Source organism: Apis laboriosa, unplaced genomic scaffold (genome assembly GCF_014066325.1).
Source record: "Apis laboriosa isolate Shangri-la unplaced genomic scaffold, ASM1406632v1 scaffold22_cov146, whole genome shotgun sequence".
NCBI classification, from domain to species: Eukaryota; Metazoa; Arthropoda; class Insecta; order Hymenoptera; family Apidae; genus Apis; species Apis laboriosa.
In genome coordinates, this window is record NW_025222414.1 from 647,885 (window position 1) to 675,373 (window position 27,489).

The following is a 27,489-nucleotide window of genomic DNA, read 5'->3' on the forward strand; positions in this document are numbered from 1 at the left end:
TATAAAACTTACAAAATAATAAAATACATGTTTTTAATATTATTTTTCCGTTATAATAAATAAATAAATAAAATAAATAAATATATATATATATATATATATATATATATGATATTAAAAAGAATTTTATATATATATATAAAATACTTTTTAATTAATAAATACAATAATTAATGTCTTAAATGCAATGTATTTGTAATATAAAAAATACATCATATTACTAAAAAAAAAAAAGACTATTATGTAAAATAGATTTTATATTTCCTGCACCATAATTACTATAATTTTTTAATTTATTAGATGAAATTTTGTTACTTATTATTTTTTAATATATTTATCAGAAGCTTTTGCTTGTGTACGAATTACTAAAATCAATTAAATTGCTAGACCAAATACAGAAACAATACAATACATTGTTTTGTTTTCCCAACGCACTGTACAACTACCATCAGTAGCATTATCCCAATAGCATGAGCTCGCAGTATGCAATCCTGCTCCATTTTTTTGCATTATAGTACAAGTCACTAAAACAAGTTTTTAATTTAATAAACAAATAATTTAAAAGTAAAAAATTAACTTTGAATTGTAAAAACACCTATATATACCTATATATTTATATGGTTTCTGAAGTTTTGTAAGATTTCCCAAACATGCTTCAACAACATTTGATGTCCATTGATTTACTTTACTATGTTGATAAGCATTTCCTCCAATAGATACTTCAATTGCTTCTTTAATAATTTTGCTTACATCATCGACCACAAATTGGGTCTAAAATAATGATAGATTATATAATGAAATTATTAAATCAAATGTAAATTATGAAATAAACTGTCAATATTAAATATTAGTAAAGTTTTCATTAAAATAAATATTTCATAAAATATAGAGTTAATTACTTTAAAAAGGAAAAATATAAATTTATATAGCTTATTAATATATTCTGACAATTGGAAAATAGAAAATAAAAATATTGTATCAAAAACGAAAAAAATACTAACCTCTTCTTGCATATCTTCCATCATTTTGACAAGATTTTTAATAAATTGTGCACCACTAAATAATATAACTTTATATGAATTCAAAAATATTTAATACCTTGAATTAAAGTACAATTATTAAAATGATATTATTCATATTGAATATTAGATTCTTTTTATTACATTATTTAAAAAATTACTACATGAATGCAGATTCTGTTAAACATCTTTTCATACCTTAAATCTTTTGAATAAATTACGAAATATATTGCAATAATATTAAGTAAATCTTTAACAAAAGTTTTTATCGCAAAATATAAATTGATTACTATCGATATTAAATATTGAACATTCGTTTACGTAAATACTTGACACATGTCAATTTTGAATAATTTTACATGAATGTAATGGTACAATTTAAAATATAAATGTAATTTTATCAAATTTAATATTTTATACTTTTTTGTTATTTCTATACATTTTTATTGCAATATTATGTTATTATGTATGAATGTACAACATAAAAAATATAAATAATATAAATAATATAAATAATAAAAAATATAAATAAATATTGAATTAATTACATATTATGAACTTACATATTTAAACCACTTATTATAAATATTTTTTAATTTTAAATTATTTAAAATATTATAATATTAATTTAATATTATAATAAAGTACTAAAAATTTATTATTTTAAGCAATATGTATTGACATTTAATTAATTAATAATATAAATAATAATATTTTCTTAAGATATATGTATATATGTGTATGAATATAAAATTTTTATTGCGATAAAAAAATAATAAAAAGACATATTCAATATTATTTAATTAATTATTATAATATTATTATAATAATTATTAGAATAATTTTCAATATAAATATATATATGATGATTATTCACATGACAAAATTTGTTAGTTTTTTATTAACTATCATATTAAATAATCACTAATCATATTAAATAATATAAAGAAAATGTTTTCACGAAAATTCTTTTTCCTCTTTATAATTTATAAAATTTTAAAAATTTAATTTTAGCGGTAAATATACATATATAGAATACTATGTTAACATTAATTCAAGATATGTAACATAGTATTGCTTCATTGCACATGTGGTGTTCCATTACGTAAAGAAATTCTAAATTTCAATAAAAATATTGTGTTTTAAATGAATTTTATGTAAATCATATTATATTTTATACAAATATTTTATACAAAAGATATTTTAAACAAAAAATTGATAAATTTATAACATTTATTTACAATATAAAGATATTATTCATAAAAAGCAACAGTGTAACAAAAATGTTATATCACCGTTATTCTCGGATGTTATTTAAACAAATTTCTGATTATAAAACTGTTTATAATCCATTAAAAGTTAATGAGATTATCCGTTATAAATTCTATGATAATTACGAAGCTATTATTCATTTCATAAAGTATTTACGTAAACGTCAAATTGACGTTGGATCTGAAAAATCAGAAGATTATTATAAAATTAAAAGAAAAGCACCAGAAGGAACATTTATAAGTAATGAAGCACCAAATACATATGATTTTTTTACATTTCGCTTTCATGAATGGTGGAAACGTAAAAAAGATGATCTTCAAGAACATATAGAAAATGATCAATATCAAAAATATGTAAAATTTGGTCCAGATTTAGCAGCAGCTCTATTTATTGTAGAAATGGGTGGTAAAGTAAGGTTCAAAAATCATAATGAATGGATAGGTAAAACTAAAAAGTATAAAATTTCTAATTTATTAAATAAATGTTATGCTAATTACATTTTAGAAGAATTAGATTTAAATGGATATCCTATACGATATCAACATCTTCATTTTATTTTTAATCTTCATTATTTAAAATCACTTAACCTCAGAGGTTGTAAATCAATTAATGATTGGTATTTAGATAAATTGTCTGCAGAATATCCAATGTTAGAAAAACTTGACATATCAGAATGTAAAAATGTAACGGAAAGAGGAATAGAAGCATTATATAGAATGCCTAATTTAAAAACATTAATTGTAACAAACTTTTATGGATCTGCAGCATTTGATTTAACTTGTTTCATGTTAGAAGATGTTAATCCATATTTAACATGTCAAATTCAACAATCAAAATATAAACATTTACCAAGTACTTAATGTATAAAAAATAAAAATAATTTATATAAATAATATATATTATTTCATAAAATTTAAAAATACAGTATTTACATATCATATAATTTATATAGAAATTAAGAATGTTTTATTAATTTATTTTTTTCCCTGCGTCGTTTTAAATAATATAATTCTGCTTTGTTTGTAATTCCATAAGCTTTTATATTTTCATTATCATTTATTAATTTAATATTTTCAAAACATAAATGATATTTTTTCCAAATATGTTTCCAACTTATTTTTTTTTTAATTTTTTCTCTCTTCAGAGCTAAATTTGTATGACGCTTTATAGCTTTCTTGAGATCCAAAACTGTGGTATTATGTGGAGGTACCTAAATACATAAGGAATTAAGTTAGAATGATTTAAAAAGAATTCTGTTTAAATTAAATTATTTTTGAAATTCTTTAATTGTTAAATATAATCAATGTTATGTACAAATGATATTAAATGAATAATAATAAAAATACATATATTTAAAATGTAGAAATTTATTGAAAAAAAATATTACCACAATTCCAAGTTTTGGTAATTCTCCACGATTCAAATATAAAGTTATTGCTTGTCCTTGTGCAACTGCAATTTGAGCTTTAAGCTCTTCGATTGTAACATCTGTTGGTAGACCAGAAAGTAACGGATCACTTTCGATTATGTTATGAATTGCTTCTTTAGTTAGCTTTACTAACTCATTATGATCGAGCTCTGTATATTTAATAAGTACTTTTTCCTTTTTTATCGAATCATTTTCTTGTTCATTTTTATTCTTTGATTTGATATCTTTGAAAGAACACTGAATTTCATCCATAATGTCCTTATGCTGATAAGAAATATGATAAAAACGATAAGAAATAATGAACTTAAACGATAAAAAATGCGATAATATTACAATTTTATAAATAAGTGTTTTTTGTATATGCTTTTGTATGTATATACAGTTAGGCATATACATAAAAATATGTATATAGGAAACAAGAAACAATTTTTAATTGACGCATGCGCAAATAATATTTATTAGTGCATTGAGGGCGCGGTTGTCACCGATCAATCTCAGTTGCATATGTATGTATGTAAGTAGTTCATCCTCAAATTTTGTGGATATAGTATGCGATATCTGTCATAGTGTTACCGTTACTATTATCTTTGTCAATTATTCAAGTATAGTGACTATTCGCTATAATTATACGAATAAACACATGAAAAAGATTTTTATACAAAAGATCTATTAATAGTTAAAGAGTACTGAAATCAAAACATCATTCAAGATGACGATCATCACAAAAGCCATTACTGAGAAGAAGGCGGATAAAAAAGAACAATCATTATTTGTTGAAGAAAATCCAGCGGTTAGCATCATTTTTATTATGCATTTTTTATCGAACTTTAAATTAATAATATTTTGATATTTTTAAAAACAAAAGTTTGATAGAAAAATTATAAAATTTCTAAATGTAGTTTTTTGTTCGTAAATAAATATTCAATTTTTGATTATTTACATTTTTTCGAATTTTGTTCATTTTAAATAAATTTACTTATATTAATAAATATTATTTTAATTTTTTAATTTATGGAATGTTGTGTACGTGATAAATTTTATGATGTCGTTTAATAGTTCGTTACATATATTTTCCATTATCGTAGACTAGCGATTATATATATGATAACGTATAGTGATGGAATTATAATTTTTTTTCTTTGTTTCTTTTTCTTGATATAAATGAAGTTAAATTTTTTCTTTTCTAAAAAATTATTATGAAAACAAAAATTTTTTGTTTAATTATTATAAACATATAATATATTTTTTTTTTCATCTTTATTAAACTTTTTATATATATTTATTTATATATCTTTATTTAAATAGGAAATATATATATATCTTTATTTAAATAGGAAATATATATATCTTTATTTAAATAGGAAAATGGTAAAAGAGATGCAGAGGCACAATGTTTGAAGTCTGATGTAGGAGGTCATTACTTTGTTTCTAGAAGAAGCATATATCGTATTCATGTAACTGCAACATTTTTATTGTTTCTTGTTGCATTAATGATTCTTATAATTGGAGTTATTGGTGGATTATACATATATAGACAATATGCAAGAACACAGATGCACAAGTTTAAAACAGGATGGTATAGCATTCCTTATGACAAGTCAAACAAACCACCTTATGCCAAAGATGCAGTACATCAAAGTTTGATAGCAGATTCTGATCTAATTTTAAAAAGTTTGACAAGAGCTACAGAACGAGAAGCTATGGATATTGAAAAAAATGTAGATAGTGATATTAGAAGCTTTTTCAAGGAGCGATTTGAAATTGATTTGGAGAATGAGCACTATGAGAAAATAGATGTACCAGATTTTCGTGGTGGACGTCAAGGTCGTTTTATACATGATTTTAATATTGTGAGTTTTAATTTATTAAAAATTTGAATATTAAATAAAATATTTATATTTTTATTATTTTATATTCATTTTTTTTATTACAGAATAAAACTGGTATCATTGATATTGATGGAGAATCTTGTTTTGTAATGCCACTTAATCGTCAAACAGTCTTACCACCACGTAATATGTATGATTTGTTGAGAAAGATGTATAATGGTAATTTTTATATAATTTATTAAATTATATATTATATTTTTATATAATTTACTAATTTAATAAATTAATTTGAATTTTAAAAATAATTAATATTATTATATAATATTTAATTTTGTAATATAGGTTATTATGAGGTAAATACACAAATTGTACGTGAAACAATGAAAGTAATTACACCACCAATTACTGATTTATCAGTTGTTGGAACATATATTGCTCGTGAATGTCAAGATTTTCCTACATATATGTTGACAAACGTAACTTCAAATGGTTAGTTATTATTATATTTAATAATTATTATTTAATAATTTTGTAAGATATTTATTTTATGTATTTTTATTTATTGTCTTTATACAGTTGTCAAACGTAGCATATCAAGTGGAGTATTTGGACAATTTGCTGGAAAAAATATCATAGAATTTGATATTTTGAATTTAGATGATGTATCTGAATATAACAAGAAAAGTTTACAAAAAATTGAATAAAAGAAATTTATTATTATTTTAGAATATTTATCATTGTAGGTCATCAATGTATAAAAATTATATCCAGCTCGGCAAACTTAGATAATTTCTCTGTAAGTTGCTACAATTTTCATATTTCAAATTTTTTTTTTTTAAATTAATTAAAAACTTACTTTTAAATATATTTATTTTCAGGACGTTCATTAAGTCTTCCCATCATTTCCTATCTTAGCTCCAAATCAGTAATGGTCAATGGTGCTTATTTATAAGGTAGAATGACATTTTTTTTCTTCATTTATTTACATTTTATGCTTAAATTCTTTATTAAATAATTCTAATAAAATGATAGATATAATTCATGTTAAAATCGTTGTATATCTAATATATAGTCATACAATTGAATGACTACTAATTGTACAAAGTAGTAATTACATTGTTTTACAAATCGTACTAATTCTACAAATCATAAATTAAAATATTTTTACGGAAAATAAAACTACACTTTTCGCGATTCATAATCATATATTATAATTTAAGAAATAATTAATATATCTTCACCTAATATTTGTTTTTCTGTTATATAATAAGTGTGTTGTAGCAACACGTGATATATTTGAAAAAAAAATTTTAACAATAAAATATGTATTAAAAATAATAAAACATGGATAATAAAGTTATTGTGACCAGATAATATTATATTAAAAATTAAAGCATGTGATTCTATATCAATAATTCTATATTAAAGTTTCTGTTACATTCCTATTATTTTATTTTTAATTTTACTGATGCTCAATGTAAAAGACTTATATGAATTACAATCAAGATTAATATGATATTATTTTATCAAATTTCTACACATTTTATTATAATATATAAATGCATGATTTAGTTTTATAGTCTAATATAAAACAATCATGTTTTATTTATTTTCAGCATTGAATAGTTCTTTAAGCTTTATTATTCATGAATTAGCTTCAAATATATCTTTACTTTTTTTTTTATTTTTTCGACTTTCACTTATGTATCAATTAAATTTTAATTTAATAAGTATTCTTTTAATATTGTTATGCAATTATAAATAAATGTATATTATTATTTCAAATCTATATTATTAATTCAAAATGCATTAAATTTCGTTTTTTAATTTAATTGATTTGAAAATAATATCAAATCTATTTTGAAAATTAAAACATGCATTATTATATTATCTATTGTATTATTATAATGTTTAATAGTAAATTTATTATTGCATAAATATATATATTACAGATCAGATTATATTTTGAATTATATGTTATTCTATATAAAATATAAATATATTATGTTCTATAAATTAAAAAAATAAATGAAAGTATTATCAAATATAATTTTTTTATTTTTTATTCATATTAATACTTTTTATATTTAGTTTTATCAATAAAAGAAATTTTATCAACTTTTATATTTATATAATTTCTTTCCTGAATTTTATATATTATGAATTTTTTAACAAAACTAATAATTTAAAAATGTTTGATTAAATAAATTTGCATTAAAATTTTTCATTATTATGAGAATTCTTAAATATTTTTAAGAATAAATAGTCAAATTAATTTCAATAGAAATTACAATGGATATAATTTAAGAATAATTATATTTAAATATTTTCTTCCGTTTAATAATTAAAAATGTATTTTAAAAATTATTCAAAAAAAGAACATTGTGACGCTTTAAAAATATGTATATATACGGTAAATATGATAACGATAAATGAATCTAATCATCACGTAATAAAATGAAAAATTATAAATTTTTCGATTTTTACGCAAAATTTTTTAATTATTATTTATTTTAAATTAAAATTTAAATTCTCAAAAATATTCTGAAACTAATCCAATATTTTTTCTTAATTGATAATTATAAATATCTTAAAATTGTACAGAACATTGTTTAGGAATTGTATAATCATCTAGAAGTATAATTATATAAAATAATGTTAATAAGTATATAAAAATAATGTTAGAATAATATAATAAAAATAATGAAGAAAAATACAATTTTTATGACTTTTAATTATTAATTAAATGTTCATTATTTAGATATTATTAATATCAAACTATTTTTAAAAATTTAGATTTTAATTTATATCTTTTAATTTAATGTAATTTAATGTTAGTAAATATTTCTCTAAAAGTATTCAAGAGATGGCGCTAATTTCCAATTCTAATTCTACTTTATTATTTTAAAGAAATATTTTTACTACTTGATGGTATTGACAGTCAATTCTAGCGTAATTATTCTTCTATTATTTTCTGTCTTTCCATTATGAGTTTCATTTGCGGCACTTTGAAAATGGTGCTAATTTCAATATTTTTACTCTATCTATATTCTTTTTTTATTATTTCTTTTCTTTATCTATTTAATCACAGATGAAATATTATAATATTATAAATATTATAAATATTATATACATATAATAAATATTATACATATTTTTGTATTTTATATATATTTTATAATATTTTATAAAATATATTTATATATTTTGAAACACTTGACAAAAGAAATGATACATAAAAATGTGCATCCCGATAATAAAGTTTATAGAATTCGAAACAAATTTTAGAGTTAGATTTATTATCTTTATTTCGTCTGTTTGATTCTTAATCACGCATCCATTGCTCAGATTACGCGCCTATATATGCACATAATATATTATTTATTCAACAATTTCAATATACTATATAATTAATTATTATTAATATAAAAAATTTTATGATTTTATAAGATAATATTAATATATTTCTTTTATTATTATTCTTTTATTATCATGTTTATAATTGTCAATATATTCATTTATTATATCATGTAATCCAAAAAATTAATGATAATAAAAAATCAATTTACTATCATTCTAAAATCAATAAAAATATCATTGATAAAATTATAATAGATTTGTCAAATATATATAGATGGCGTTGCAATCTGATTCTATATTATTATATAAAATTATAATTTTTCTATTGAATTAAATCTTTATTATAAAATATATTTATACAAATAAATTTTGATACCATTATATTTATTATATTTATATAATTCTATAATAAAAAAGATGAATAGCAAATATATTTTATTAATAAATTAAATAAATTATAATTATCACAAATATTTTCATATTTGAAGAAACAATTCTAACGAATTTTATTAGTCGACCATTTTAATTTTCTTTCGTTTTTTTTCATTTATTTTTAATCTAATTTTTAAAAATTCTTTCAATACAAATTTAAAATCAAAAATAAAAATGAAACGGCGCTTGCTCCGATTCGCAGAGTAGCTGAGCATGCCTAAAACCTAGTAGTTGTTCTTCGGAAACGTGGGATTGAAGAAACGTTGCTAAGATTCCTGTTAAAATAAAACTTCGATTTTTTGCAGCCTTGTGTGCATGCTATCGTATAGGAATTATTTGCAGTGGTGGCGCAATAGCGAAGTGTCGTCGGAACGCAGTAGCTGCCGTTCAGCCAGTCGCTTAGTGTTGTTGGTGAATCGAGAGTGGCATTTTTCGCTCCGCGAAGCACAGGATATTGATCTGTATACTGTCTCGTGCAATTTTTAATCCAGGATCAACCGTGGTGCTTCTTGTACCTCGTAAAACGAGTCAGGTACTAGTCCCCGTGCATTATGTACAATTGTATAATTATAATAAAAAGATCATTATGAAAATTATCCGGCATTTCATACAAAAAATATTAAAAAATTACATTGTGTCAAAAAATCATAAAATTAGATGATAAAAATTATAATATAATATGTTAATGATATTATATCTTTCGAAATATCAATTCCCTGATTTTCTATTAAATACAATTTCATAAAAACAAAAAAGAATAATCGTATGATTTTTAAAGCATGAAACGGGATGTTTTACGCGATTGTGAATGTAATATTGATCGTAAAATGCATATATATATATATATATATATATGTAGATATAAATGATCTTTGTTGTGGTACACGCATGTCTCTATAGCAATAGCGGAAGATTCAATAGCACGTGCGATTCTGAAAGAGATAATTTTTTGCAACGTTAAAAGAAAGAATGATTGACTCGCAATAATTCTTAGTTTAAAATTATATTGTAGTAAAGGTATTGGTTATACGATATATAGCATTCTCAAACGAAAACATCGTTTGCGATGCGTTATTGTTGGTTCCAAAACACTAACCATGGTATCGTTTGCGACTTAAATTCATAAAACATCAATCGGTAAATTGAAAAACTCGAATGTATAAATAATTGACATCGGCATGTCGTCAAACCCTAAAATGCTAAGTATTGATCGTTGCACTTTATACGATTCAGAAATAAAGCTACTGATTTTACTACCTTACGTAATTTTGAAATATCTAAGAATGATTGTCCTACATAAATTGCTCTATATTGATTTATTTACACGTAAAGTGGAGAAAAATTAAATTGATAAGTAAATATCAAATTTTTGTCATATTTTTTTCTAAAAATAACCCTCGATATCTTATTTTTCTATATTGAAGTAATTGTTACGTTTTTTTTTCAGTTTCGGGGTACAAGTAACAGAACTCGGTAAACAGAGTGAGTGACGCTAGATCATGGATGTTACACTTCTACTATTAGCCCTGGGTGTAATTGCTGCGATGTTTGGTGTGGTGGCAACGAGATTCGGTTTCCCTGGGTTCAACAAAATCGCCCAAATCGCGCTTGCTTTGGCATTGCTTCCTGTCATCTGCAGATTTCATCGGAAGCTATATGTCATGATCAAGATTCTACCTCGTGATATAAGGTAAGTTTCAAATTTATGATTATTAATGTTATATAAATAGTGATAAGATTGAAGTAAAAATTTTAAAACTTTTCATCGATGTATTCAAATACTGTATTATCAATTTTCTAAAGTAAAAATGACGAATAAAAAGTTCGAAATTTTGTTAATAAAAAATTAGAGAATAAAAAAATATTTTTCTTTTAAAACATTATTTAATTATTGATATTTTCTCGAAAATGGCGAAATAGTTATTTATTTATATAGTTATTTATGTATATTGATCTTCTTTTAAAGTGCATAAGGTCTTCGCAAGTCTATCGACAATCTTTATTACTTGCACATTTACTTGCACATTTTCCTTTGTTCTATGTATTCATAACTCATCGTGATAAATACAAAGCATCCGTTTAACCCGATTATTTCAATTTTTAAAACAATTTTTTATCAATCTTATCTTACTTTTTTTTATTCAACTTATAAGATAGAATGCACAAATGTGGACTTTAAAATTGTTTTTCAAATTATTCTATTCATATTCTCGATGAGAAAACATATCAGACATATTCCTTGAATTGTGCATGGTCACTGACCTATACAAGTTTCATCAAATAGACGGAATGTTAGGAAAAACAATGTCTAGTTTCATTAATACACATATATCTTATCTATTTATATATTACGAAATGATTATATCACGTGATAAGAGGAACGACAACATCGAGAATATGATATTAATTATGATATTTTTGTTCGATGCAAGAAGTTATTAAAATCAATGTTTAAATAAACTTCGAATATTATATGCAAAGGTTAATATGTAAAATTGAATAAGAACATTTAAAAAATTATTAGAAGATTAAAAGATGATGAAAAGATATGGGAAAAATCAGTCATCAATTATTGTTCCTCCATTATTATATTTCATAGCAAATAGTATGTTTTTCGCCTTGTATAAAAAGAGTTTTTTATATCCACTGAATCGAGACATAATACTGTTACTTAGAATACATTTATGTGTGCATTCTCATGTGAAAATCAAATATATGTCGTTTTTATATATGTCGGTATCAAAAACATAATAGAATTTAATTTGCCATTAATATTCTACAATTATTATACAATCATACAATAATATATCTTTCTTGATTTTTGAAACTTTGAAATTTTGATTTAGAAAATAAATCAGAATAAATTCTATTGAATGTATATTGTTTGCAATTTCTCTTGAAATATGAAAAGTCATAATTTTTAAGTTTTAATTATAATTTATATATAAAAATTAATAGGTAGAAAATTTATTATTTATAAATAAAGTGATATTTCATATTCCTATCTCCCTTGATATATTATACAAAAACAAATGACGTATTTTATATAAAAATACTAATTCTACATGTTTTTCAATTTTGTAAAATTAAGTAAACTGTCATGAAATGATTAATTACTGAAAATATAATTAATAAAAAGAGATAGAGAAAGGTAAGTATAAAAAATAAGTATAATATAAGATGAATTTTAGAAAAATTATGTCATCTCTTTTAGAATTATATTATCCTAATAAAAAATTGAAAAATATTTGTCTCAAAATTTTCAAAAGAAAAATTTGTACTATTATTTGTTAAATTATACTTTTCTAATACAAAATCGAAAATTTGACCAAAAATTTTTGCTGTTTGAAAATTGGACATTATATATTATTATAAATTATATTATATATTATTATAAATTTCCAAATTTTTTTTTTACAATTTACTTAAATCTAAAGATATTTATCTTTTATATATTTATTTTTTATAATGAGAAGTGTCATTTTTTGATTTTTTTTTTTTTTAATTCTAGAAGATTTTATATAAAGAGAAATATAAAGAGAATACGTAAATTATCTGGAATATCTCGTTTGTTTTTGTAATATTAAAAAATATTTCAGATAAAATTTGAATAGTTTCGAAGAGTTATATTTTGATATAATTTGATATAATATTTAATTTTTTCTTAGACATATAAAAGATTTATAAAGCTTAAATTTGTTTTTTAAATGGAATTATATATTTTTTAATGGGTTAATAAATGCAATTTAACTCATAAAAAAAACTATAAAGCCACTTATAGCAAAAAATTATTACTTTACGAGATATATAATAAATTTAATTAATTATAATTATATATCGATATCCGTTTATTAAAATTTACATTGATTCTATTTCAATTTTATTTATTACATATGAAATATGAAATAGAAATAATAAATGAATAGATGTTTGTTTGTTTTAAATGCATATAAAATAAAATTAAAATTTTAAAGAAATTTTATCTGCAAAAGTTTTATCAGTAATTTTTAACTTTAAATGAAATCCTAATATTTATATTTTCCAGATTTCTTTATCGTGCTATTACAGCAGAAAAAGAAATAAAAAAACATGATCGAAATAATCTAACTGTCCCGGCTATATTTATGAAAAGAATGGAACGTAATCCTCAAAAACCTTGTTTTTTCTTCGAGGATCAAGTTTGGACTTTTTCTGATGTACGTATTAAATAAAATTTACAAATTCAATAATTTAAAACGATTTAAAATAATTTAATTAGAATTGATAGACTTATCAAGGAAGAAGGATCTATTAAATGTATTAAAATATTATATTATCATTATAATTAAATAATATAATGCGCGTATATTTTGCATCAATTTTTTCTTACATTTTTATTTATATTATTTATCTATTTTCTTTCGCCAATTTTATCTATGAATACAGAAAGATAGTAATAATAATAATAATAATAATAATAATAATAATAATAATAATAATAATAATAATATATATAAAATTGAAATTTACAGGTTAATAAATATAGCAATCAAATAGCAAATGTATTCCAAAAAGCGGGATACGTAAAAGGAGATGCAGTGGCTTTAATGATGTCAAATAGGCCAGAGCATGTTGCGATATGGCTTGGTCTGGGAAAACTCGGTGTTATCACTGCACTGATTAATACAAATTTACGTCTTCAATCTTTAATTCATTGTCTTCGTATCGCCAAAGTGAAGAGTATTATTTATATGGAAGAATACTCGTCTGGTAAATATTAAATTGATATACAATAATTTATGATCGGTCAATTATGAAAATAGCAAAAGAAAAAGGGAGAATTTAAAATGTATCAATGTTTATTTAATACGTATCTGTCTGATTAAAATACAGTAATATATTTTTATATAAAGTATTTTTTTTAGAAAATAATTTAATTAAATATAAATAACATTTTTTAAATTGGAAAGAAATATTTTTATAATCTTCTTCTAATAATAATAATAATTAATAATTTGTTTTATGATTTTATGTTTTATAAATAAAATTAAACGACATAAAACATTAAAAAATGAAATTTTTTTCTCTAGCTCTCGATGAAATTAAGGATTCGATTCAGGGAATTACAAAATACAAAATCTGTAACAAATCTAAATGCGAGGATGGCGAATACGATTTGAATGAACTTATATCGGAAACTGGTACAAGTGAACCGATAGTAAAGGATCCACCAACTTATCGAGATAAATTGGTGTATATCTACACAAGTGGTACCACCGGTTTACCAAAAGTAGCAATAATTCTCAATTCAAGGTAAGAGAATTTCTTTTTTTTTTTTTAGAAAAATAGGGACGAAAGTAGTAGTAACTCTATATTGCTACAATAATTTATATATAATCAAATCATTTGAAAGGTTTCCACGTGTTTTACCTTTTTTTTTTTGCTTTGAACTTTAATTCGAAAGTGGTCAAGGCAGTTAATAATATCATTGGACATCTATATCCAAGAATTTACTATAATCTTTGACACAAAACTTCATTTATTATGTAAAAGCATCGATCTTTCAAATCTGGGTCAGTCTTAAACAACAAATTAAAGTATCTCTCCTAGAAACTTGAAGTTAAATCAATAATTTTTCATTGACAATGTATCGAATAAATTTAGTGATTACAATTAAATAATTATTGATTATACTATGTCGAAACTTAATTTTTCGATTATTCCATTTTCTTTGCTTTCTTATTTATTCCTATTATTCTTACTATAGAATAATTATTAATAGAAAACAATGAACTCTATTCTATTAAAGCGAGCATCACTTTTATGGGAATGTTTTTAAACTTTCATTTATTCTTAGACACAGTTCCATGCAAAGAATAAATGATTTCCCTGCTGAACGTATAAATGATCTATAATCCTCTCAGCAAAGCCTTACGACTCATCGAGAATAGGATTACATGTAAATGTAGTCGCTTTACCTAGAAACTGCTTCCTGTCTGCTTGCCTTATGACTGTTTTACTAATAAAATTTCATAACTTCTGTCTATATTAATATTCATCTTTGTTTATTATATAAATTTTCAATTAATTCTTTATATTTTATATTAATCTTCAATATATCGTTCATCCTGAATGTCGTTTGTGTTGAAAAAAGATAAAATTATTGTTACGAATCATAAAGTTTTTCTTTTAATAGAAAAATTATATAAACAAGAAAATTGAACGATTTTTTTTCAATTTAAAATTAAAAGGGATTATCATATTAATATCATCATACAATAATACGATTTATTTTATTATCTATGTAATATCAAAATATTTATAGAGGAAAACACAGAAATATGAGCTATCAATTTAGTTTTAATATGATAGTTTTAATAGGGATAATGATTTTTGCGTTGTAGATACTTGCTGACTATAATGCCTTTTAAATTATTGGGCATGAGACAAGATGATATCTTATACAATCCAAATCCATTGTATCATACAGCTGGTGGAATGATTGGGGCAGGTTTCGCGATTGTTAAAGGTGTACCGAACGTGTTAAGGACTAAGTTTTCAGTGTCGGCTTATTGGACAGATTGCATCAAATATAACTGTACCGTAGGTGATTTACAAAAATTCTATAACGATCTCAGTAAAATTGATGCTTGATTAGATTTTTTTTTTTTTTTTACTCACAATATCGATTAGATTTTCGAAAATAGGAACAGTTTATCTGTTTGATAAACGCAAAATTTTTGTCATCAAAAATTTTTTCATTGAATATTATTTAAATTCTATAAAAATTAATAAATTTACTGATATCATCAATATTTTTAAGATATTCAAATTATTTTAAATTTTAAATTTCTTCGTAAATTAATTATACGATTTATTAAATTATTTTTTTATATCATTGATATTTAATTACTAAGCATATTTAGCATATTATATCGTGTAACAGTAATTTTATTTATCAGGCAGCACAATACATCGGTGAAATGTGTCGTTACTTGCTGAGTGCACCACCTAAACCGGAAGATACTGCACATCGATTGAGACTTATGTTTGGAAATGGTATGAGGCCACAAATTTGGAACGAATTCGTCAAACGTTTTAACATTAAACGAGTTTCTGAATTTTATGGATCCAGTGAAGGAAATGCTAATATTTGTAAGATTCGATATTTCAATTATAGTAGAATAAAAAAAACTATAAAAGAAAATTTCTTAAATATTTCTTATTATGTATTAAAGCTAATTTTGACGGTCGGATTGGCGCCGTTGGTTTTGTACCATTAATTGTGCCACGAAGATTTCATCCTTTAGCAATTATCCGAGTAAATAATCAGACATATGAGCCTGTGAGAGATTCAAATGGCTTATGTATAAGAGCAGGAACAAGTAAGAATTTTTAACACTGATATTTTGTTTTAAGCATTAGTCAAAAAAAGAAATATAAATATAAAAATAAATATTTTTTCTTTGTGATATAGATGAGCCAGGAATGTTTATAGGATTGATAAAAGAAGGAAATGCGTTAAGAGAATTTAATGGATATTTAGATAAGGAAGAATCGAAAAAAAAAATAATACAAGATGTGTTTGTTAAAGGTGATAAAGCTTTTCTAACAGGTGAGTACATATATAATTTCTTCTACTGAATTAAAAATCATTAAACCTTTTTTATTAAACATTATCTATTCTCAATTCTCTTTTCAGGTGATATTTTAGTAGAAGATGAATTTGGTTATCTTTATTTTAAAGACAGAGTAGGTGACACATATAGATGGAAGGGAGAAAATGTTGCTACCGCTGAAGTGGAAGGAGTTATCAGTAGTATTGCAGGAAAAAGAGCCTCTACCGTTTACGGAGTTCAGGTTTTTTTTAAAAAAAATAATTATGTTTAAAGTTTGATTTAATCAAATTTAAAAAAATAATTATAATGTCATTGAAGGTACCTGGAATGGAAGGAAGGGCAGGAATGGCAGCGATAGTTGATCCGGACAGTCTTTTGGATTTCAAAGCTCTCGCAGAAGGTTTAGAGAAAGCACTGCCGGCATATGCAAGACCAATTTTCCTGCGAATTGTGAAAGAACTTGAAATGACTGGAACATTTAAATTGCAGAAAATGAATCTTCAAAAGGATGGTTTCGATCCGAACAAAGTTCAAGACAAAATGTATTTTCTAGCCGGTAACAAGGAATACGTCGAAATAACACCAGAACTTTATCAAGAAATTATTTCCGGAAGAAGAAAGTTTTAGTCATTAGATACTTATTTGTTCGATATACTTGTAAAAGTTAAAGGACAAGTATATATAACTTTTTTTTATAACATGAACATAATTTCTGCACGCGCCTTGTAGATACAATGCATAGGATTTTATGTAATAATCAAATATATAAAATCATAGAATTATAGATGGATGTTTTTCCGACTCATAAAATTGAAGGGGGAAGACTTATTTTTACGAATTCAAAAACAGAGAAAAGAATGAAAAAAAGCTTGTTATGTTATATAAAATAATATTTCTGTCATCAACAACGAGAGATGAATATGGTGACATGTTCCTGTTTATTTTATAAATACTGTACATTTTTAATCAAATGAAATGGTCCATAGCATAAGACAAATTGGCATTCTAGGTAAGAAAATAGCAACGAATAAAATCAATTTCTTAATATAATATTGATTTTTTATCAAAAATATTTTATTTCTGAAATACTCAGAAATTTCTCAGATCTGTCGACAATTCTATTTATGACTATTGAATCAAAAAGAAGTAAATTACTTATATATTAAATATATAACTTGTCATTGTATTTCGATTGTAATTTTTTTATTTATATGGTTATTCAATTTGCATTTATTTTAATTTATATATCTTTATACCAAAATAATAGAATAATAGAATTAAAAAAAAATGTGAATATATATGTCGATTAAGCGTAATATTATATGTAAGCTCAATATTATAAGCATAATACTATATTAATTCCGATATCAAGGAATAATAGATGTATATAAGTTTGTTATAAAAATGTAACATTGAACCAAACAAAATTTCACTTCCACTTTAAACTATTTAAAATAATAATCAAAATTGTAATTAGAATTTTTCCATATTTAGAATTTGTTTAATGATGCACTGTTTGTATATTTAAATAATCTTTGTAGATTTGATACTTAAAATATCGTATAAATGTTTTCAAATCTAAAATATTTAAACAATATTTATTTTAAAATTTATATAGACGATTAATAAAATTAAAATATGTATTTTAGAAAATTTTATTGAAATGATCTTCAATAATTAATTTGTTGCTTTTGAATAATTATTTAATGATTTCTCAAGAATGACTCTGTATATATATTTTTACATATTCAAAAAAATGCATAATTGTATTTAATATATCATAAATCTAGAAATTAGTATTTTAAAATATGTATTTTACAAAATTTTTTATTTAAAAAAAATTGGTTAGAAACATTAAAATATATATAAGTTATAAAATTTTATAGAACTACTAATTATATATTGCATATTATCGACTTGTATATTATTAATCGATATAATATAAATACAGGTTTCTGTAAATAAATAATTACACTTTATACAACGTGCAACAATTTGATTTATTCCTTAATATCACATAATATTAAAGCATCATCATTAATGTTTAAAATAGTCTTTAGAGAGTAATTTTTTTTACTAATTTTAAGAATTACAGTCGAGTTGGAATATTTTGTTATATTTATTATAGCGTTCTTAAAAAAAATATAAATAAGATTCTTAAAAAATTGAAGAATTAATTAAATTATAGAATACTTAAAACTCTTTAATTCTTACAAAATTTTTTAATAATTAATCAAATAATAAATAAAGCCTTTCATTTTATGAAATAATTTGCACATAAATTTATCTATTTAAATAAGACATAATATTACATATGTTGGTAGTTTTCATTTATAATTATAAATTTTATTATTGTTAAAATAACTTTATAAAATTCACAAAATTGATACCACGGATAAAAATAATAATCAGTTGATATAGATGAATTGAAAAATTAAATAAAATATCTTATTAAAAAATCATTTCACTTCATGTACTCTAATTATATCTATAGAAACGTCATCGTATTATTTACAAATATGAACATAGCGTAATAGCAATATTCATATCATAAGTAATAATTATGGCAATTATATAATAAGCTTCATTATTAATGAAGCTAAGACAGGTTTTTTTCTAGTATTTATAACCGACCTGCAGCCATTTTAAGGATATTAAATTTTTTTAAACAATCCTAAGTTGCTTACATCATATAACGATGACGCAACCATTTCATATTTTTGAAATTATATTAATTTATATCGATTAAATTTGAAATAGATATGATGATAAGATATATAATAATTTAAATATTAAATTTTTATATGCAAAATTAGCGTAATTATTTAAAATTCAAATATATTAAAAAATCACAAATTTAATATCCAATTTAACAATGAAGTGCCTCGTATTATGATATATTCGTATATAGAAAAAAGCAATTTAATAAATATAATTTTTGCATGTTGAATATTGCAAAATGATTGTGTGTATTTTAACACAAAAGAAATGTATGATGTAATACGTTGCACATATTTTTCGTTAAATTATTTTATAAAGAATTTCATTTTTATACATTGACAAATGCCAAAATTTCCTATATTCAACTTATAAATTTATCTAAATAACATTTGATGCTACGTACTTTGCTGGACATCTTTGAAGCTAACTGTAATCAATATTTGTAATCCAGCGAATAAATTATACACATATTATAAATGTTAAATATTTTACAAAATTTATGAAATTTTTAGCTTACAAACTTTTCCCATTTGTTTTTCTTAATCTTTTAAGTATAATCATTTGTGATTAATCATCGATACAATCCAATTCTTCGATTTTAGCCATGAATTAGAAGCTACTTTAATAATACCTATAGAAAGGTACATTTGTTTCAGCTATCAGCTAGGTGGTATAGCTTTGGCAGTTTGTCCAAAACCTAGATTAGGCCGTGTGCCAAACCATGACATTTTCCATTCTAAAGTTTCTTGTAATAATCGCTCCTCTTCGGGTGAAAAATGTAAAAGAGTAGCAACTGCTCTCGTTAAATGAAGGGCCTTAAAGAAATACACAAAAGTTAAACAAGAAAATAATTGAAAAATTTAAATTTCATTACAATATTGTTAACTCTTATATAAAAATTATATTGTATTTCGTATTTCTTTTATATATGTTTGTAATTATTTAAAAAAGATTAGATACTTTGTCTTGATGGTTTGAAGTAAATATATCAAAGATTAATAAGTATATCAAATTTACCTCATATTCCCTACTTGTTAGGAACTTTATGAGAACATGTTTGAGATATTTAAAGTTAACATCATCATCTCGTGTATTATTGTGCCTGGCAGTGACTGTTTTTGACGAACTGGGCTTGAGAATCGCCGCAGAAGGTTCAGCATCACTATCCAATGATGAAGACGGAACTCTCAACTCTCGTTGAAGAGTCTTTTTCATATCGGTTAATCGTTGCTGTAAGACTTTAATTGTCTAAAATAATTATTATTAAAATATTTAACAAATAATATTCTTTTGAAATAAATTTTTTAAATTTCTTAAATTTTACCTTAGTTTTCTCGTTTAATTGCTCTTCAAGATCCATCAAGCTACTTTTGAGTAATGTTTCATTCCTCTCCATTTTTTTTCTATTTTGTTCCACATCCTCCAATTCCAACATTCTCTGTTTGGTTTCTTCTAGCGTTGTCATCGCTTGCTCTATTTCCTTACTTTTACTTTGTAAATTTTGTTCTAAAGTTTCTATCCTATTTTGTAACTCTGTATTTTCTACTTCCTGTCGCCTATTTTCTTGCTTCACAATTTCTATATCTTGAGAAACTTGAGCATTTCTTAATAATACAGTATCTTTTTCATTCTTTTCCTTTTCTAAACATACTTTTAATGTTGCTGATGCTGTTCTTTCAGATTCCAAATCTTCTCGTAAACGCGCTACTTCTAAATGCAGAGATGAATTATTCATTCGTTCCCCTTCTAGAGTCAAACGAATATGAGCTAATTCTGAATTAGCAGTTGAAAGTTTTGTTGTTGTTTCTTCCAAGTCTTGCTTTAACTGAGTTATCTGCTTTGATGATGATTCCTGACAAAAAAAAAAATAACAAAACAACGTGAGTGGTATCTAATATTACTATATTAAAAATAAAAACAATTGTAATTTAGCAATGACTAAATTTATTAAAATATATTTCATTATATATTTTTGGGATTTATATAATGAATTTGTTGAAAAATAAAAAGAAAAAATGCAAAGCATATGTTTTACATTTTAATAAATATTGGAACTAATCTACAATTGGTAGATTAAATTAATAAATTTATTAAAATTATTTTTAAACAAAATGATGATTATATGCGAAATAAATATGCGAATAAATTATACTATTGAAAAAGAATATAGAAGAATTATTACAAAAAAATTTTGAATAAGTTATTTTATTAATTTGTAATTTGAAATTAATGGCTTTTAATATAATACATAATATATAAGTAAACATAAAATTATTTATGAATATTTTCTTTTTAATAGTTAAACGAAAACATTACGGATTGCACCATTAATTCCAAAATTCAAACCTGCAATAAATTTTTAAATAGATTAGATTAATTTTAAAAACATTTTGCTATAACTTTTGGCTTTTCAATAAGATTTAATTTTATTTAACATTCTATCTTTTATTTTATACATGATATATAATATGTTTCCTATTAATTGTATCCATTTAAATACGCATTCCTAATATTTACAGCAACGTAAATATAATCAGACTGTGTCGTTGGTGTAGCAAAATATAACATGATTTATTAATCCTGTAAGAAAAATCGTGTACACATTTGTGTGTATAATAATATATAAAAAGCCATTTGAAAAAGAGGAGGATATAAAAATGGGTTGAAAACAAGCACAAAAACGAATGCAATAAACGATAATTTATTTGTTCTTTTCTTTATTTCATAAATAAAATATACAGAAATGCGATCGTACATAAAAATATTATTGTCGGTACTACCTAATTTTCATATATAAATACACGCGGAATGGAAATGTAGGATTTTAAAAAGTTGACTACAATTATTTTTGTTTATTGATACGTAATGCTGATCTTGATAAAATATAATATACATAATAAGTTTTTGCATGCAATAAAAATAAAAAAATTATGAACAAAAGAGTGTGCTAGTAAATATGCGTAAAATAAATGTTCTGTGCGTTAAGCATCAAGCATCTTAGAAATAACATGCAATATAAAGGCGATATGTAGTTTCCAATTATACATTAAAACACGATTTTTCTACGCGTTCGTGTATACGCATTTTAGAATTTTTACACTCATAATGTAATGTCATGAACATTCAGTACTTTATAAAATAATTAAAATACGAATATTTAAACAACTGTGATAAAATAAAAAATAAAAAATTCTTATGACCACAGTTAATTAATTCATAAATAAAAAGTATACTTAAGACTGAAATATTAACGTTCTCTTTGAAATATTGAAAAGAAAAGATACTTATAGCGAAAACTTCATATTGTTAATGAAACTTCAATTAAAAAACTTATTATTCGATACTGTGATCATTTGAAAGTATGCCATTTGATAAATAGGGAATGTTCGTTTCTTTTGCATTTAAAAATCTAACAGGACAATCTTCTTCAAAACAATCTAACCCATGCATGACTACATATCGCGGTAACTCACAATTTGTCGTTTAAATTCGTCCACCTCATCATCGACGCTGGCCCGGAGCTCTTTTAGTTCCGTGGCCATCTCGTCGATGTCCTCTGCCATGCGCAAAAGCTTGGCGTCTTTCGTCGCCATGACAACATTGTTCACCTCTATTTCAGCTTCTAGCTGCTTGATCCTTTGCTTCAGTTTTTCACTTTCTTCTTCGACTCGTCTTCTTTCCAAACCTTCTTCACCAGCTTGCCTGCTAAGTCTCCCAACTTGTGTCTCCAAGCTAGATATTTTTCCTGACCAACTAGTTTTTATATCGGATAAATGAAGGTGAGCTTCTTCTAACTTTCTTTCTAACAACGCTCTTTCTCTCATAAGATCAGCTATTCTTTCATCCACTGTTACTTGATCATTACTCTCTAAAGCGACTCTTTGTTCTAATACAAAAACTTTATCTTTTAAGTGACGTACTTCCTCTTCAGTTTGTGCCAGTTGACAGGATAGTTGAGCTCTCTCGCGCTGAGTAGAATGACGTAGTGTCTCCATTTCATCCTGAAAATGATGATATTATTATTACGAATGCCTCTCCAAGTTTATTATTATTACATTTTGCTCTGCAAGCTTTGTTGCAAACCTTACCAAAGCATTGCTAATACAGAAAGATGAATAGAATATTACAAATAATCCAAACCTTATGAAGCCAAGAATAAGCGAATGATGAATTTGATGATTAATAATAATAATGCTGAAAGTGAACAAAATAAGAAAAAAAATTTATGAAGCAAAAATAAATTAGTGTTAAATAAATTTTTTGTTCAGAGATTTGAAATTTTTCATTATTTATTACAAATTTGAATATGATAAAAATTTAATTTTATAAGAGACATTTTATTTGACATTTTATTTCGAAAATTTTAATTATTCCACGCTGTTATGAGAGTAACAACATTGGAGTATGAGTACTGCAGTAAAAACAGTTCAGACATTTTATATAAAATTTTATTATAAGATAAAAAACTTTTTTTCCATCATTAAATCACTTCCAATAGTTAATACATGCATTTCTCCTATGTTATAAAACTTTGCACCAAGGAGAGAATTATACATAAAGAGCAACACTGATGTAAGTAAAATCTATAGAAGTTATTTATGTTGCAGAATAGCAGCAAAGCTTTGAAAACGTACCTCTAGCATCAGCGGTAGCAGCAGCGAATTAGCGGAAAATACCGCCTACTCTGATCTCCAATGCTCTCGTTTATCAAAGTTTTCCAATCTTCATGCGTATGTTGTTTTCACAAAACTTTCAGTATCACTTAGGTTTTGCTCATGTTCCATAACCAGTAAAAGAATATTGTTCTTTCACAATTTCTTTGTACTCAATAAAATGCCTGCTTTTTCCCAAACTAAGTTTTAATAAAATGGAAGCAAATATTTCCTACCAGATATTGGAAGCACATTTTAAGAGTACAAATAAAAGTTATGGAACATATGCTCATTTGTTTTATTTTAAAATATATTCCAAATATTCTAAATATTCAAATAATTAATTCTTGACTAAGTCACTTGTTCATAATTTGATATTATGTGTCAATACAAAAAAAAAAATGTGCAGAAAAAACGTAGCAAATGTGACAAAACAAAAAGCTATATATAAAATTAAAAAAAAGAAAAAAAAAAAAGAAAAAAAATAATGAGAGGCTCAAAAATATAACTAATTCTTAAACAGAAGCGTGCTTATACCTAAAAAATATATTTATAATCAATTTTCATAAAGATTTCATAATCAATATTACAAAAACAAATAATTTTTCCTTTATTCATGATAAAATAATATTTAATATTTATTTTTAAATCAAGTTGTTATTAAATTATTTACATATACATAAAAAATTAATTTATTTGCAATAAGAAATAATATTTATTAAGAACAATATTATACAACAAGAATAAATTAAAATGATAATTTTATAGATCAAGAATTATCAATCAAATGATTTTTTTTCTATTATTAAATTGTAAAAATAAATAATTATAAAAAATATGGTTATTATTTTATAAATTATAATATTCATATATTAGAAATATAATAATTTATCATTTTTAAATAGATAATTATTAATCCTTAAAAAGTGAATTGCCAAACTCTGCAAAGTTGAGATATATACATTTTATAAATACATAAAAAATAAATATAAAATACTAAATACATAATAGTAACTGCATATAATTATATGTATATAATTCAATATTAAAGATATAATATATTTAAAAATAAAAAATATATTTAAATATATTTAAATTAAATTTAAAATATGCTCCATATATATTTACTCATTTAAATAATGTTAATCTTAGTAACTTATATTAACACAATTATATCAAATAATTATGTTAACATAATTGTGAAGTTTATAGTATATTTCATATGATAATTAGATTCAAATGAAGCACTTATCAAATATTTTACTCACCTGTACATTATTTAATTCATCTTCATATCTTCTAAGACGAGAAACTTCACTTTTTAAACTGTCAATTTCTGCAATGGCTGCTTTTAAATGATGTGTTTTTTCTTCCACTTCTTGTTCTTTTGCCAATAACTGAAAGAAACAAAGTAAAATAAATAAATTACATATAAAATATAAATAATACTTTTAAAACATATAAAAAAACATACTAAGTGTTTTATTTTTGCCATTTCTTGAGTTTGAAAACCTTCTAGTTGTTCTGCATCTTCTTGAAAAGTATATAATTTTTTTTTGTATTCTAAAATATATCATTAATGAAAATTTAAATTATTTAATTTAATATCATATTATAATTACAAAATATACCTTCTGCATCTTTAAGAGCTAATTCCAACGAATGTTTTGTATTTTGAATGTCTCTTAATTCTTCTTCTAATTTATTCTTATCTTTTTCCTGTTTTTCAACTACTTTTTTCCATTCTTTTTCTTTTTCAAAAAGTCTTACTTTCCATTCCTCTTCTTTTTTTTCCATTCGTTTCATCAATTCTGTCTCCTTTTTTGCCAATCTTTTTCGCCATTCATCTTCTCTGTTTTCAAGTTTTTTAATATCTTTAGCGGAGAGTTGCATATTATCATTTAATTTAAAATCAAAGCTATCTTTTTTTAATGAGACAGGTGGAGAAGGTGAAGTTGTGTTTTCTTCACGTGAACCATCTAATGAAATTTGAGATCCACTAATACTACTTGTGGATCCCGTCTATAAAAAAAATATTACTGCTTTAAAAAGTTAATTGGCAAAGCAATGTTTTATATTGTTATATCACAGATGTATATTTATAAAAATTTTTTATAATTTCAATTTATTTAATTTAAAATTACTATAAATATTAAAATTAAAACAAAATTAAAACATTTTAACTACCAATAGTTGAATTAGTTAATGAAATTAGTAATATTTTAATCAATTTATGTAAATTTTGTAATTATGCAAAATCAAGCAATATACATATGTGATATTAATGAATCATCTGGTAAATATATATATGTAGAATTAATAAGAAACATTTAGCATAAAATATGTACATACATATTATCAATATTTTCTTAAAAATTAATGATTCGATATAACTATGAATACTTATAAACTGTTTATAAATAAATCTATCTATCTATAAATGCAATATCGTACCTACATAGATAATAATTATACATAGAAATATATTTACCTGAGACATATGCCTCGAATTAATAGCACGCACATTGCCGGCATTTCTAACGACAGTTGACACGTCACTCCCTATTTCTTCTCGTATTTTATTTTTTAGCGTTGCAAACATGATGTGATAACCTTCAAAAAGACGAGCAAAAAATGACAATTACCACCTGTCAATGACAATATTGTGCTAATTCTGTGCTCGTCTATCGGAGAAATATTAAAGAAAAGGGAGTAAAAATGTATTGTGCCAAAAATTCATTCTTTACTGTTGCGTTATTGACACGATTAGATTTAATTTAGCCATGTTTAAATATTTAGTATACATACAATGACAAGAATTTTGTACATATTTAAATATCGTATTAAGGTCAGATGTCTGCCATACTCCTCACTACCGTTCAATCACTTAAATAATCACTGGTTTTGAAGTTTGATATATATATATATATATATAGGTAATGTTTTTAGGAAAGTTCCCTATTTTTAGAAAATTAACACAATGTATATAGTAAAGTAACACAATGTATACAGCGCGAAATGCAAATGATTAAATTTCAATATACCACAAGAAATCGAGATTGATAACAATTCATAATATATTATTTTACGATATTAAAAAAATTGTTTTACACATATACGATTCAATTAGAAATGAATAAAAACTATGCACTACATTAATACAATACTTTTTATCTT

General features: G+C 23.1%; 6 protein-coding genes across 8 annotated transcripts; 3 read left to right on the plus strand and 3 right to left on the minus strand.

Annotated features, from left to right (window-relative positions):
* Positions 1-256: 256 nt before the first annotated feature.
* On the minus strand, positions 257-1,359 carry LOC122713116 (dynein light chain Tctex-type 1). 2 transcript variants are annotated; one of them, XM_043933270.1, is made up of 4 exons: positions 1,218-1,359; positions 1,002-1,098; positions 606-771; positions 257-524 (listed from the first exon to the last, which is right to left on the minus strand). In XM_043933270.1, the coding sequence occupies exons 2-4, from the start codon at positions 1,023-1,025 to the stop codon at positions 376-378; spliced, it is 339 nt and encodes a 112-aa protein (XP_043789205.1). In that variant the 5' UTR covers positions 1,026-1,098; positions 1,218-1,359; the 3' UTR covers positions 257-375. The 2 variants fall into 2 exon arrangements, with proteins under 2 accessions (XP_043789205.1, XP_043789204.1); XM_043933269.1 differs by lacking the exon at positions 1,218-1,359 and having other exon boundaries at positions 1,002-1,199.
* Positions 1,360-2,234: 875 nt separating this feature from the next.
* LOC122713095 (distal membrane-arm assembly complex protein 2) lies at positions 2,235-3,184 on the plus strand. The gene has a single exon (XM_043933238.1). It carries the CDS (start codon positions 2,303-2,305, stop codon positions 3,149-3,151), a length of 849 nt encoding a protein of 282 aa, XP_043789173.1. The 5' UTR covers positions 2,235-2,302; the 3' UTR covers positions 3,152-3,184.
* A 10-nt stretch (positions 3,185-3,194) lies between these two features.
* LOC122713096 (U11/U12 small nuclear ribonucleoprotein 25 kDa protein-like) lies at positions 3,195-4,116 on the minus strand. Its single transcript, XM_043933239.1, has 2 exons — positions 3,679-4,116; positions 3,195-3,501 (listed from the first exon to the last, which is right to left on the minus strand). Exons 1-2 carry the CDS (start codon positions 4,114-4,116, stop codon positions 3,247-3,249), a joined length of 693 nt encoding a protein of 230 aa, XP_043789174.1. The 3' UTR covers positions 3,195-3,246.
* Positions 4,117-4,255: 139 nt separating this feature from the next.
* LOC122713094 (integral membrane protein 2C) lies at positions 4,256-6,653 on the plus strand. Its single transcript, XM_043933237.1, has 6 exons — positions 4,256-4,510; positions 5,082-5,570; positions 5,654-5,768; positions 5,892-6,038; positions 6,126-6,345; positions 6,428-6,653. Exons 1-5 carry the CDS (start codon positions 4,430-4,432, stop codon positions 6,251-6,253), a joined length of 960 nt encoding a protein of 319 aa, XP_043789172.1. The 5' UTR covers positions 4,256-4,429; the 3' UTR covers positions 6,254-6,345; positions 6,428-6,653.
* A 2,936-nt stretch (positions 6,654-9,589) lies between these two features.
* Positions 9,590-17,723, plus strand: LOC122713104 (long-chain fatty acid transport protein 4-like). 2 transcript variants are annotated; one of them, XM_043933252.1, is made up of 11 exons: positions 9,590-9,873; positions 10,789-11,031; positions 13,387-13,537; positions 13,853-14,090; positions 14,411-14,633; positions 15,725-15,923; positions 16,283-16,475; positions 16,559-16,705; positions 16,798-16,935; positions 17,023-17,174; positions 17,258-17,723. In XM_043933252.1, exons 2-11 carry the CDS (start codon positions 10,841-10,843, stop codon positions 17,564-17,566), a joined length of 1,941 nt encoding a protein of 646 aa, XP_043789187.1. In that variant the 5' UTR covers positions 9,590-9,873; positions 10,789-10,840; the 3' UTR covers positions 17,567-17,723. The 2 variants fall into 2 exon arrangements, with proteins under 2 accessions (XP_043789187.1, XP_043789186.1); XM_043933251.1 differs by having other exon boundaries at positions 9,593-9,873; positions 17,023-17,180.
* Positions 17,724-19,335: 1,612 nt separating this feature from the next.
* LOC122713130 (golgin subfamily A member 1) lies at positions 19,336-27,469 on the minus strand. Its single transcript, XM_043933298.1, has 8 exons — positions 26,804-27,469; positions 25,944-26,334; positions 25,787-25,875; positions 25,581-25,709; positions 23,134-23,661; positions 20,985-21,512; positions 20,678-20,908; positions 19,336-20,475 (listed from the first exon to the last, which is right to left on the minus strand). Exons 1-8 carry the CDS (start codon positions 26,912-26,914, stop codon positions 20,320-20,322), a joined length of 2,163 nt encoding a protein of 720 aa, XP_043789233.1. The 5' UTR covers positions 26,915-27,469; the 3' UTR covers positions 19,336-20,319.
* Positions 27,470-27,489: the final 20 nt, after the last annotated feature.